This window comes from Mycteria americana, chromosome 7, assembly GCF_035582795.1.
Source record: "Mycteria americana isolate JAX WOST 10 ecotype Jacksonville Zoo and Gardens chromosome 7, USCA_MyAme_1.0, whole genome shotgun sequence".
NCBI classification, from domain to species: domain Eukaryota; kingdom Metazoa; phylum Chordata; class Aves; order Ciconiiformes; family Ciconiidae; genus Mycteria; species Mycteria americana.
The window spans coordinates 15,852,278-15,864,746 of NC_134371.1; the positions used below are offsets into that span (position 1 = coordinate 15,852,278).

The following is a 12,469-nucleotide window of genomic DNA, read 5'->3' on the forward strand; positions in this document are numbered from 1 at the left end:
TTAACTTTTTTTGTGTATGTTTTTGTGGTAGAGTTGAGAAAAAAGAACGAGCCCGTTTAAAGACAGTGAAATTCAATTCCAAAACAAGAGGAGATAAAGGGGTGAGTTAATGAAGTACTAATTACACCTGGCATTGTGAATGGTAACATTTTTCAGTGGTTTATCTATGCAGACTCAGTTTCAGTTTTTAGTGAAAACATTAAATTCTGTCAAATAGAAATAATTCTGAGCACCAAAGCTAACTTTAGTAGTAAACCATTGCCAAAACACTGCAAATTGTTTGAAGAATTAGCTTAGAAATATATATTATCGTTAGTACTGTAATGTAATAGGAATTGTAGATACTAATCAAGTATTGAATAGTGTCATTTCTAACAGCTCTGCAAGTGCTGTTTATAAAGCAGGTTAGTCCTTTAGCATGGATTGTTCTCCTGGACCCCCTTTTTTGGGGGAGGGCCTTACTACTGATTTTTCAGAAAAAGTAATATGTTCCTTTCTTTAAAGTTTTTTAATGCATATAGAAAACAAAGAAGTAGAGCTCAACAGGGTCCCTATGATAAAATGAGGTTTTATGATGTACACAGTTACACAGACAGCATAAAGTAACTTCTTTGTTACAATTATGGATGCAGATGCTTTAAAGGATTTCATGCAAGGGCATAGGCCAACAAAAACTCAAGGCTAGTGCCATTGCTGACCAGAATTGATCTCCATCTCACAGCTGTTTTTTCTCACCACCACTCTCTACTGGCACAAATATTGATGTGGCTGTGTTCAAATCATGTAAAATAACCAATGCAGATGAAAAATAACCCAATCCAAAAGAAATTCTGGTTTTAATTTTAGTCAGTCCCTTGGTAAAGTTCACTTCACAATGTACAATCCCTGTCCCAGTACACATGATGGGAATGAGTGGTGAGAAAGCAGGTAGCTACTTAAGTGTAATAGGAATGTTTGTAGCCAAAATTATAGCAATTTCATAAAGGTAAAACAGCCAAAATTTTTTTTTTTATTATTTTGAGGGTGAAGCTTTTTTGCAATGTTTTGGTTGTTTTGAAATTTGAGAAACAATTTTACAACCTTACAATTTCTACCAATAGTATATAACTAGTAAATTCAAGACTTAGGTGTACGTGTTTTAGATGTAAGAGCCTTCTAAAGTAATAATATATTATCATTTTAAAAAATCTGAAACATGCTTTAAACTCCTGAGGAAGCTATTTCTTAAATAATGATTTTTTTAATAGCACTAATGCTGTAACATTAGTCAGTCATTACTGTAGATCCCAAAGATTCCTTTTAGTCATTTATTTCAGTTACAATACTTTTATAACTTCAAAAATCACCTATATAAAGTATTAAAGCTTCAATACTTTGTCCTGATAGTGTAGGACTTTATACTTTAAAGACTGTCAAATCCATACGTACATCCCTCTGCTACATGGCAAAGGTTTCAGTTTAGTTTATTAATGAAGAAGATGTCATGGTTGTTTCTATAAGTATTTGTTTAAAAGCAAATCAATATCTAGTTATTTTCTGATGAACAATTATGGTACTGCCTTGAGGATTCACTGGATTTTTTGCAGGTTTTTTTCTGTTTTGGTACATTCATATTTTGGTATTGGTATAAAATGTTATCAACTGATGTAATTTTTAACCTGATCATTTTTATAATTAGAGTTCACTTTTTAGAAGTCACAGAAAATGGCTTATACTTTAGACTATTTTAATTACATTAAGTAATTTTCCAAATGTTACCATGTTCTTTTAAAGATAATTGCATGGTTTTGTAGTTTGTCTACCAATAAACTGCAAACAGTTAATTAACGATGTATTTGAAGTAGCGTTTTGACAATAGCAGAGTTAGTGCACAGTCACTGTGTACTAGCATAGCACCAAAGATACGCATGGAATACTGAGTGGAAAAGCAACTACGCTTGCCATTGATACAGAACTGCAGTTCTTTTTCTTTAGTAACATTTCATTTTGCAAACACGCTTACACTGTTCACAATCTTTTGCTTCAGCTGTAAATGTTTTAACGTTAGAGTTTCTCCTTGGAGTTTTCTTCCTGTATTTGTCATGGTGATATTTTTCCCAGTAAGTTGTCTGCACCACACATGTCCTCATGGACTGTGTGCCTTCCTGTGTCTGCATATGATAATACTCCATGGACAGGATGAAATACCACCTTTGTAAAATTCTTCAAAATTTCTACATTAAAACCTTAAAGAATAACCCTAGTGATTGCAAACATTAAAATCCACATTCCTTTCATTTTAAGGAAAGCTAAAAAATCTGGAGCAGAAATGGCCGAGTTTTTTTCGTGTTTGTTCCTTTCCCGTACACATTTATCTGACTTTCTGTGCTGCTTCTGTTTTAATATATTCTTGCTTATGATGCCTGTTTATGATTTGCAGTGGGCTTATGAAAAATTTAATACAATTACTATGCATTTTCAACTAATAAGCAATTCTCTCTAGCTTTTTATAATCATGGTATCTTTTAAAAATAATCTTTTGGCTAATCTTTTATGCGAAATCAGTATAATATTACTTTTATTTTCTCTTTTTATTTTGGCAATGGAACTGACTCTGACCATTATACATGCAGTATATAAAATTTAATATTAGTTCAGTAAGATTTACTGTACAGAAAGTTAAAATAATTATGATGATATATTTTCAAAACTAAAATGAAGAACCCAATTATGTTTTATGAAGTACAATAAATCAGCCGCTCATTTTATTTTAACTATACAAATTGCAGAGTCTGACCACCTCAGTTAAACTGCACCATTTTAGCTTTGTTACATTTATTTCCCCTGTTCTTTTGCTCTGAGGGACTTGTCCGAATGGAACAATTGTATAGATGTGAGACTTCCACTTTTTGAAATTCATGTTATAGTATTTTTCAGTATACTCAGCAAAGATCTATTCCTCTGGGCATATTTCTTTGTTGCCCTTGTTCTGTAGATTACATTAATCTTTCTGGTTATGAGAAATCAATTGCAATGACTTGTTGACTTCAGATAAAGAAGGTCAGGAGGACCATAACCTAAAACGTTGCCCATGCCAGCTATGGTTCCTGCAAGCATATGATTGGCTCGAAACCAGTTCTTTTGTCCATATGTCAGGTTGATAATTTACCAGTTCTTACAGTGGAATGACAGTTTTAGTCGAACACAGATGCCAGCCAATTAAAGTTTTTATGGATTTCCTACTTAACACAGTATTGATATTTCCAGAGCTCAATGTCACTAATTGTGCTCCCATGGTACCATGTGCCTCTTTAACACCTGGTAATTTTAAATAAACTTTTTTTAAACAACGGTACTGAAAATATCACTGGATGTTTCATTATCTGATATTGCCAAGCAAGTCTGTATTAAAACAGATGGCCAGAAGGATTGTTAATACTGTAGCAGGATGCAGCTTGTGTGTTACACTATAGGCATTCTCTTTAGGAAGGCCAAATGCTAGTTTTGTAATTGTACCAAAGAAGGTGGTCCACTGTTTGAAAAAACTTTGTCCTGTTTGACCCCCAGTTGTTACTATATTTCGTTCCATACTTAATGCTGGTAGAAAAGGTAATACATTTTTTGCAACTGTATTGCATATAATAGAGGAAGATGAGCTCACACTGGCTGAAGACAGACAGACAGACAATTACATGACAGTTAACATGCTCCAAATTTTAGAAATAGCTGTTAATAGAGACTTTAATGTATGAATTGAAAATATTGGTGTTTTTAAAGTAGCTTTTAAAAAATGATTCTGTGGAAGTTTCATTACTTCCTGCTACACATGGGCTCTGCTTGGCTTAGAAATAAACAGTCCCACTGCAGCATAGGGTCTCAAAACCAAGTTGGGCATTTTTTTACTTTTGCCATCCTTCCTGTAATAGAGTTTCTGCAAACCAAATGACAAAAACATGGCAAACTTCATGTCTTGGCAAAGCTGGGCAGAGATTCACTTATGCCTAAAGATGAAAAGAAATTTCAGCTGGCTTCAAGTTAGCTGTATTAGTTCTAGTTCTGGGCATAATTGCTATAAGAATGTTACTGATTTATTTATCCATTGAGTTTCTTTATTGACTTAGAACAGTAAATTAAAGGTGCTGTAGTCACACAATGTATTCAGTGGAAGACCTGGCAGATATTACTAAATTCTGTCAATTACACCTGTAGACATACCTATATATGAATGAAAATACATTGATGCTCTCCATCACTTAGGCGAGGAGCATGATAATAATTTATATTCAAATGGGTGGATATGTATATGTCTATAGAGGTAACTCTAGAAATTTTCGTAGTAACTGAGATGCAGAAATTCTTCAGCAACACGAGCAGTTAATTTCAAAAGTTGCTGAACATGATCCTTGGACATACAGGGTTTTTTACATGGTAATTCTCTATAAATGCACCCTTGAAGAAATAATTGCCACAGTAAACAACTGAAATGAGTTTGTATCTTTTGAAAGTTAATCTTGGTATTGGGACGCAGACTTACATAGAGCGAAGTAATTTCTTTCAGTGAACTTGCAATGAATTGCAGTTGTGAAAGACTGAAACAAATACAGTTTTTTGGGGGTTTTTTATTGTTTGGATATTTTAGCTAGACACGTTTCTTTTTTCCTTTTTTCCTATTTCACTGTTACTTAGTGTTATCATAAGAGCATTCGGTACAATGATAGCTTTTAACTTCCATTTTTCTTTACTGTATGATATGTTATTTAGCAGTTGTCACCAAAGTATTTACAGTTTTGCCTTTGCAAATGGGTAACACTGGCAAATACTTCTGGTGCGCTGTTATGATGTCAGCTGTTTGCAAAAGCATGTGTAAAGCCTCAGTGGTTTTTTTAAAATACTGTAACCCCTATATTAGACAGTATCAGTGATTTAATTGACTTTAAATTCATTATGGTTTGGCCATCTTATAGCAGCCTAGTTTTTCCCATGTTTTTATACTCCCAGCAGGCCTACATTTGTGAAATACAGGTCAGGCCATATAGGGTGAACCAGCCTGCCAGTTCTCTCAGTAGTAAGCGTGTGAAATATGGAGGGTGTGAGCAAAGCCATGAATCCCAATCTCTATTTTTAATGAGCTGAGAAGATAATGTTAAACTGAAATATGCACTGCATAATGTGGTTATAGGAGTCAGCTTCCACAAAGCTGCTGGTCTGGGCCTTTGTTCACACAGACATTAGACATCCTTTGTTTTGCCCCTCCTTCTCTTCTTCAGCAGTCATTCAATGACAAGCGTAAAAAGAACCTCTTTTCCCGAAAATTTCCCTTCTACAAGAACAAGGACCAGAGTGAGCAGGAAACCAGTGATATTGACCGTAAGTATGTGGATTCGATGGAGAGCGAAGCACACGTAGAAGGGCCTGCTAGATTGCAGTAGGGTGTTACCATGGAGACAGTTTCATGAGCTGCAACAGGCTAATGAGCTTGAGGTGCCAGTAACACATCAATCTACGAAATCAATAAAACCGTTTGTTTGCTCTTAAAGTAAAATTTAACCCAAGAGTATCCCAGTTTGGAATAAACTGGGTAATGCTCTTGAGTAACAGTGTGTACGTAACTGGAGGAGATAACAGCCTTCCAGCGCTGTCAGTGATGGTTCCTCATTTTCGACTTGGAGGAGAGCGCACAGCAGTGAAGAAAGTATAATGGAGCTTACCAGCTTCTCGAATCAGTCCCTTTAGACTGGTTACTTCGAAGTCATTCCATTCTAATTTGGTTTTTCTAATGAAGAGTGGTTACTTTGATTTTCATGGTTGCTGCCAGCACTAAAAAAAAAGTGTCTTCTGAAAAAGCAGTTGCATAAGTTTGCTAATTTAGACCAGGTCCGCTACAAACTGCGTTCTCTGCTGTTTGCATCACTGATTACGCTTCATGTGCCAGTCAGGTCAAATCCTATAGACTTACCTTCCCCTGTGATGCTCTAGGAACTGTCTCCTGTCGTAGCGCCAATTTTATATATTACTGACAATTATTTTCTTTGTGATTGTCTTTTTATTGCTTGCCCTCTGGGGACTACTCTGCAGGAGGTCCCTGACGACATGGGATCAAAAGGCCTGAGTAAGTGATCAAAATACTCCCAAGTTATTTTAACCTCCATCTGAAAAATTACTACTTTTTTTTTTTTAACAGATCTCTGAGACTGGTGCTCTACTGGCATAAGGAGGTTGCCTCTAAAAACGTTTCATAAGCTTTTTCTAGTTTGTAATGTTCTGGGGGTTTTTGCTTTCAGGAACATGTTACTTTAAGTTCATGTGACTATCACGTTAGATTTTTTTGTTGTTGTTCAGAAGCTTACCAGTGCTTGCTTGTTTGTCCTTAATAGTATTGTGTTTTTAAATTTGGTGATTATTTTTTTATGTCACTTTTATCTTGTCTTTGTATTTTTATTTATTTAAAAATAACCTATGGCTTTTTACAGTAATAGTACAACCATTGCCATAACACTTTAGTTACAGTTTTCAATCCTCTCTCTAGGTGACTGACGTTTACAGTTCCTTAAAACAAACAAAAATCTTTGCTTTACAAATGCCATGAGAGTTTTTCTGTCTGACTTATTTGAACTCTTATGATGCTTTTAGACCAGGTAGAGGGGTAGCTAATAGAGGAGACACATAAGCATTAGTTGTATTTCCTGCAGAAATGTTAACTACTTGACTACAGCAAGATTCAAAAGTTGCTGAGTACTCTTACAGATCTGTTTGTATACATAGACACCACCACTGTACTAAAATGACAAAAAGTCAAGACTTTGCTTTCATCACAGATATTAAACACATACATTGTTATGCATTTATGTAATAGTAAAATTAGTCACTAAAGGTAAGTGACTAAAGGTCATTAAAGCTAACATTTCTTCCCAGCACATAACTGTTATGCACAGTGTTCTTGAAATTACATATAAGAAGCAGTGTACTTCTATACTTGGCCTCAATCATGAAATAAAAATTCTAGTAGCTATAACATTAGTTTTCCATTTCTGAAATGGCTAATTTCAAGGAAATTCTTGGTCTAAAGCAGAAGACCGTAGCAACCTTTATGGCCTTATTATGGTTTAGAGCAGATCATAAGATCATAAGCAGTCTTTATGGCCTTGTGATTGTACCTAGTTTAAACTATGTAATATGGTCCAGAAATGTCACTATGTGATTATGTTATAAAAACAAATGGCTTCTAGCCTGTTTTTCAGCACAGTCAGACTTTTTGAAACTGCCTTACCACGCTTAATGCAAGCTGTGTTACTTGGGCTCTGCAAGACTGCTGTTCTTGCTGGCATTTCAGGCTTTCCATCTTCACCAGTTGTGCCTGTTATCAGACTACCACAACACTTGTATTCTCAGTTGACAATGACTCCCTTTCATGTTCTACCATGAGGCTTTTAAACATCACTATTTGCCTCTTCCATGCCAATGTGGACATTCTTTTTCCAAGACAAGAAAATGAAATGGAAGTAGATACAAATTGCTGGTACTCACAAACATTTGGAAATATTTGTCTGTTTTTCCTGCACAGAAATGAAGTGAGGAAGTTCAGTCTAGTCAGAGATTTGTGGTTTAAAGATACTGGTTCACTTTAATCCAAAAACATTTTACAAGGTTAATTAGTTTACGTATGGTGACTGTAACTTTTTTTAATATTTATTAATCACTAGAAGCATACTTGCTTCATAACTGTATTCTTACCTCTAGAGTCCCCTTGCTTCCTTCTCTTCAATCTTGTAGGGGAGGAACGACACTGAATTTAATGTATTATAAAGGCTCCTTGTGACAACAATATGTATTGTCATATGCACACAGTTAGGTACATAATTTCAAATTTAATTGTACTTAATTTGTATAGGTCAAACACAAGCTTCTTTATGCAGTCTTAACCTGTGAATGTTAGTGTTTTTCATTACAAATAGACACACTCATTGGGTGGCATAAAAATTGATTCTTTATAATAAAGTACAGCAATATCAAAGTTCATATTTGTTCCCCAGATTTGTACAATTTTCAGGTACAGAATAGATTGATACCTGAAATGCTTCAATTGTATTAATTTTTATCATAAACATATTTAACACAGTTACATAGCTTAAAAAAGTAAATATAAACACCTTGTAGCTACTGAAGTATTTTGATTACTATGCAAAAGGCATGAAATTAATCTAGATAGTCCAGAATAAAAGTCAGGAGTTTTTGAAAACTAAAGCATTACTTGGGGGGGAGGGGGGAAGAGTCTTAATTCTGCATCGCGCTTCAAGTAAACTTGAAAGGGAAATTGTCTTTGACATAGACACATAGGAAAGTGTTTATGATTGAACATGCTACACTGTATTTCCTGCAGTATAGTCCAGTATTTTCTGCTACAAGACTCCTAATATAATCAATAAATTGCCTGCGTAAAAGTTGAAATGCATAATCCCGTAGGTTTTGCACAACAAAATTCACCTTGAAGTGAAAACCAAAAAATTGCAGGGTTACATGTGAACTATGAATTAGTGTACTTTTTGTAATCTTATTTTGATGTGCTATTTAACGTTTTTCTGTTTATTAACATCCATTCCTTTCGTATGAAATTAAGCTTGATCCTGAGAGCTATGAGAAGTACCTTAAAACTTTTATATGCAGTATGTATTGATTTCAGCATTTTGATATCAGTATTGTCTTTCATCTGGATTATTTTGTGTCAATTTGCTTTCTTTTGGACTCATGCCATTAGTGTATGTTCCTTATTTTTTTTTTCCATTGTGTTGCAATTTCAGAGCATGTAACCTCTAATGCCAGCGATAGTGAAAGTAGTTACCGTAAGTGTTTTTAAGTTCTTTGTTTATTTAGAACCTTGGTTTAGTAGCTCTTTCTTTGGTTTTGTTTGTCTGTCTTTTCTGGGTATTTACATGTTAAATAGAGCTCCCCAGTCACCTTCAGGTGAAATCCGTATTCCTGTGTTTGGTGGGGTACTGCAAATTCTGCTGTCTCTTTGTTTTTAAAAAAAACTGACTAGAGAGAATCATTGCAAACCTCCTTTATGGCTTTATGGATATTTTTATTGTGATCTATGATTTTCTTAGTTCAGCTTAATTTGAATCAGTTCCTTTTTTTTTTTCTTTTTTAAATTATGCGAGCTAGCTAGACCTATTAAAACCTAAATGTAAATTTAATGCTGACAAATACAATTTTATGTAGTTGAGCTTAATACTGGAAGCGTAACTAAACTGTGTAATCTGTTAAATAGTGCAATAACTATACAATTTTTCACAACTGATACTCAGATTTAATATGTATATACTTCTAATGAAAGAAAAGATAAGCAAACATGTATTTACCCTTGCTTTCAGCTTTCATTTATCTATTTTGTCAAGTGTGGGTGCTTAGTATGAATTGTGTTCAAAGCATACGACACACATTAAGTGCTGGAGTCAGTTATGATAAATTAGCACACTAGGCATGCATACACGTTCTCTCTCTCTCTGAAGACATAGTATCTTTTAAATACTAGACTAAGTTGGCTTTTTTACTAGCCCAAGCTACAGTACTATTTACTATTACCTAAGCTACAGTAGTACTGCATGTTCACAATGGGTAATATGCTGCATGATGCTGCTGTACAATGCTTTAAAATGTCTTAAACCAGAGCCAGAACTTCAATCCCACTGGTCATTTCCAGTGAACAACAACTAGTAAGGTCTCACAGTCCAGACCTGGAACCCAGCATAGAGCAGAGCAGGAATATGAAAAAGTTGAGGATTTGAAGAGGAATACGAAAAGAAGGAACAGTAAAAGTCACGCAGTGTGACACTGAGTGGCTCACTGGTCAGCTCCTTGTTGCCTGCTAACTGTATAATGGACACTTCAGAAACAGATACTGTTTATGTTAGGGTAATAAGGAAGGTGGTTCATTAACAGATATATTTGTTTGGAAGCTGTAGGTCTTCTCAGAGTTGATGATGCACATTTTTTCTTCCAGATGATTACACTCAAGGAGAGAATTTATACATGTATTTAAAATCCCCAGCGTTTACAATGCTAACAGCGTATTAGACTGTAATTGAAAAGAAATCAGTTGGGGGAGGCATTCGTGTTCCCTGAGAATAACACAAAATTGAGCATGTATGGAAGTTGTCTTTGCCTATATGACAAACTTTCAAATTTTAACCATTCTTAATGACACGCCATTAAAACTATCTAACCGTGACTGTTTCTCCATAAATTTGCTGCTTTCCTCTCTTCCCTCCCACCCCAAGGTTTTTCTCAGAGCTTGCTTTATGTATGTTTAAAGCTCATTACTGGTGCTACTTGTTAGTTTTTTTACTCTGTTATTACTTGAGAAGCCCTGATTTTTATTATGAATGTTATGGATTTGCTTATCTGAATATGTAACTCCAAACACTTTTTATTAAAATGATTTTTTTAATTTCTTCTTACTGCTGTCTAATATGAAAGTTATCTTGATTACAGATGAGTACGGTTGTTCAAAAGGTTCATTCTATTAATATTCATTTTTCCAAAGTATTGAAAAGCAGTGACAATATATACTTTTTGCCCTCAATCAGGAGATGCTTTTTACTTGTTATTATCTCTTTAGTAGTTTGCTTAACTAATTTTTGACCTTATAGCAATGTGACTTCTCCAAAGAAGTATCTAATTATATGTGAGCTGGATCTCTCATAGATGAATCAATAGCTGGTGATTCCCTATTCCTCTCCCTAGCCTAAAAGGGGTTCTGAAAGTATATACTGTCCTTCTGAAATCCATTTGCATGAGTTACTTTTTGAGATACTAAAATAGACAGGTTGCATGTTTTCGTGTCTGTCTTAACGTATTCCTCACTTGCAATAACTTAAAAAATTAAAATGTTCATTCATTCATGTATTGCTGTAGTATGGTTTGAATGCAAATTTATTGCAAATAAGAGAAATATTTCTCTTAATGAAATTGTAAATGTTATATTTAAAAGATCAATGGTATTTGCTATGAAGTAAAGAATAGATATATAGAAGCAATATGTGAATTTATAAAAGCCTTTATCAGCAATCTGTTTTTATACAGCTGTGGTATAGCATTGGTATGTTCCTTTGCCTGTTATAAGTATGGCTTATGAACTACAAAGAATGTTCCAAAATTACACAAGTGAGTTACTGAAGGAGTGTATTTTGTTCAAAGTTCATAGTAATGTCATATAATTTGAGCTTGTATCTTCAGAATTAGAAATTCTTTGCTGTCATGGAGTTAATTTTTAGTGATTCCATTGCAAGAAATCATACTTGGAGATATCTTGTTAGACTAGAAATAATCTTTTAGAGAGATGGCAACTGAGGTATATTTCAGATGCTTTCACTAACATTTAAAAAGTCTGCAGCTGTCAAAGGTCAAAATTCAGTTATTTTAGTTTCATTCACTGCTGATGTGCTTTCTGGAGCTGAGAACAATACAAAGCATTCTTTGTTTTCAAGTTGGTCTTTAAAAAATCATTAATAAAATACTAGTTATTTAGTATATACAATCATAATTTTTTTTGTAGAATTAGAGTGGTTGAAGGTGTTTATATAAATGCCACTTCATGATAAAGTTAATGGAAGATATGTACACCTTGACATACATGATTGTCAGCCCTGTATAAGTATAGAAAAATATTATTGTAAATGCTGGCTTCAAAGTATGGAGAATGTTCATGATGAAGGTGGCATTGCCTCTAGCAGTGAATGATAGCATGCATGCATCTCATTCAGGGAAACGTGTATAAAGAACATTTCAATAATGCTTTAAAATTCTTCTTGTGCTTTGATGTCAGTTTGACATGCTAACATAAAGCAGGAAATTATTTATACTGTATGTGTCTTATGCTTTAAAATTTTGTTTGGCTTATTTTTGTGATTTTTATAATTCATCGCTCTTGAAAAATGTCCTTCATCAGTATCATTGTAATGCATATTACTGAGGAATGTCTGTATCATTATAGTTCATTGAATGACTGAATTTAAATATGTTGGTTTAGAAAAAAAATACATAGATATGTCTTTGCATTTACATTTTAGGTGGCCAAGAGGAATATGTCTTGTCATATGAACCAGTCAATCAACAAGAAGGTTTGTAGATCTCACTCAGTATAAAATAAATACCATCTGAATTATCAGAATGCTTCATGTGCCCTTCTGCACTGAGCACCATGATAAACTTCTTCACTGTTTTGAACTTGTTACCATTATTCAAATGAATAAAGCATAAAGACATAAATTATTAAATGCAATTGCTAAATTATTTAGTGCACAATCCAAAGGTGTGCTACTTAAAATAACTTATTGTGTGTGGTTTACATTGCATAAGGAAAATATGGTATGTTTAACAGTTTCATCAGTGTGAACCTCAGAAATTACAGTTTTCTTCTGTTTCATATTGCTTTAGCATTCTCACTGTTGCAGTTCCTTTTTTCTATCACAGCAAAAAGTGTGTCAATAGATCA

The 12,469-nt window shown here is 34.1% G+C and overlaps 1 protein-coding gene across 6 annotated transcripts in view; it reads left to right on the plus strand.

Moving 5' to 3' along the window:
- DLG1 (discs large MAGUK scaffold protein 1) overlaps nucleotides 1–12,469 on the plus strand; it is a 173,788-nt gene that overhangs the window by 149,782 nt on the left and 11,537 nt on the right. For 2 of the 6 annotated variants that reach the window (XM_075507201.1, XM_075507202.1), the window contains exons 17-20: nucleotides 32–101; nucleotides 5,247–5,346; nucleotides 8,775–8,816; nucleotides 12,045–12,095. In XM_075507201.1, coding sequence (XP_075363316.1) covers nucleotides 32–101; nucleotides 5,247–5,346; nucleotides 8,775–8,816; nucleotides 12,045–12,095 — 263 coding nt within the window. Of the gene's footprint in view, nucleotides 1–31; nucleotides 102–5,246; nucleotides 5,347–6,054; nucleotides 6,089–8,774; nucleotides 8,817–12,044; nucleotides 12,096–12,469 lie in introns of all 6 variants that reach the window. The other 4 variants (XM_075507203.1, XM_075507204.1, XM_075507205.1 and 1 more) reach the window with 2 other exon arrangements.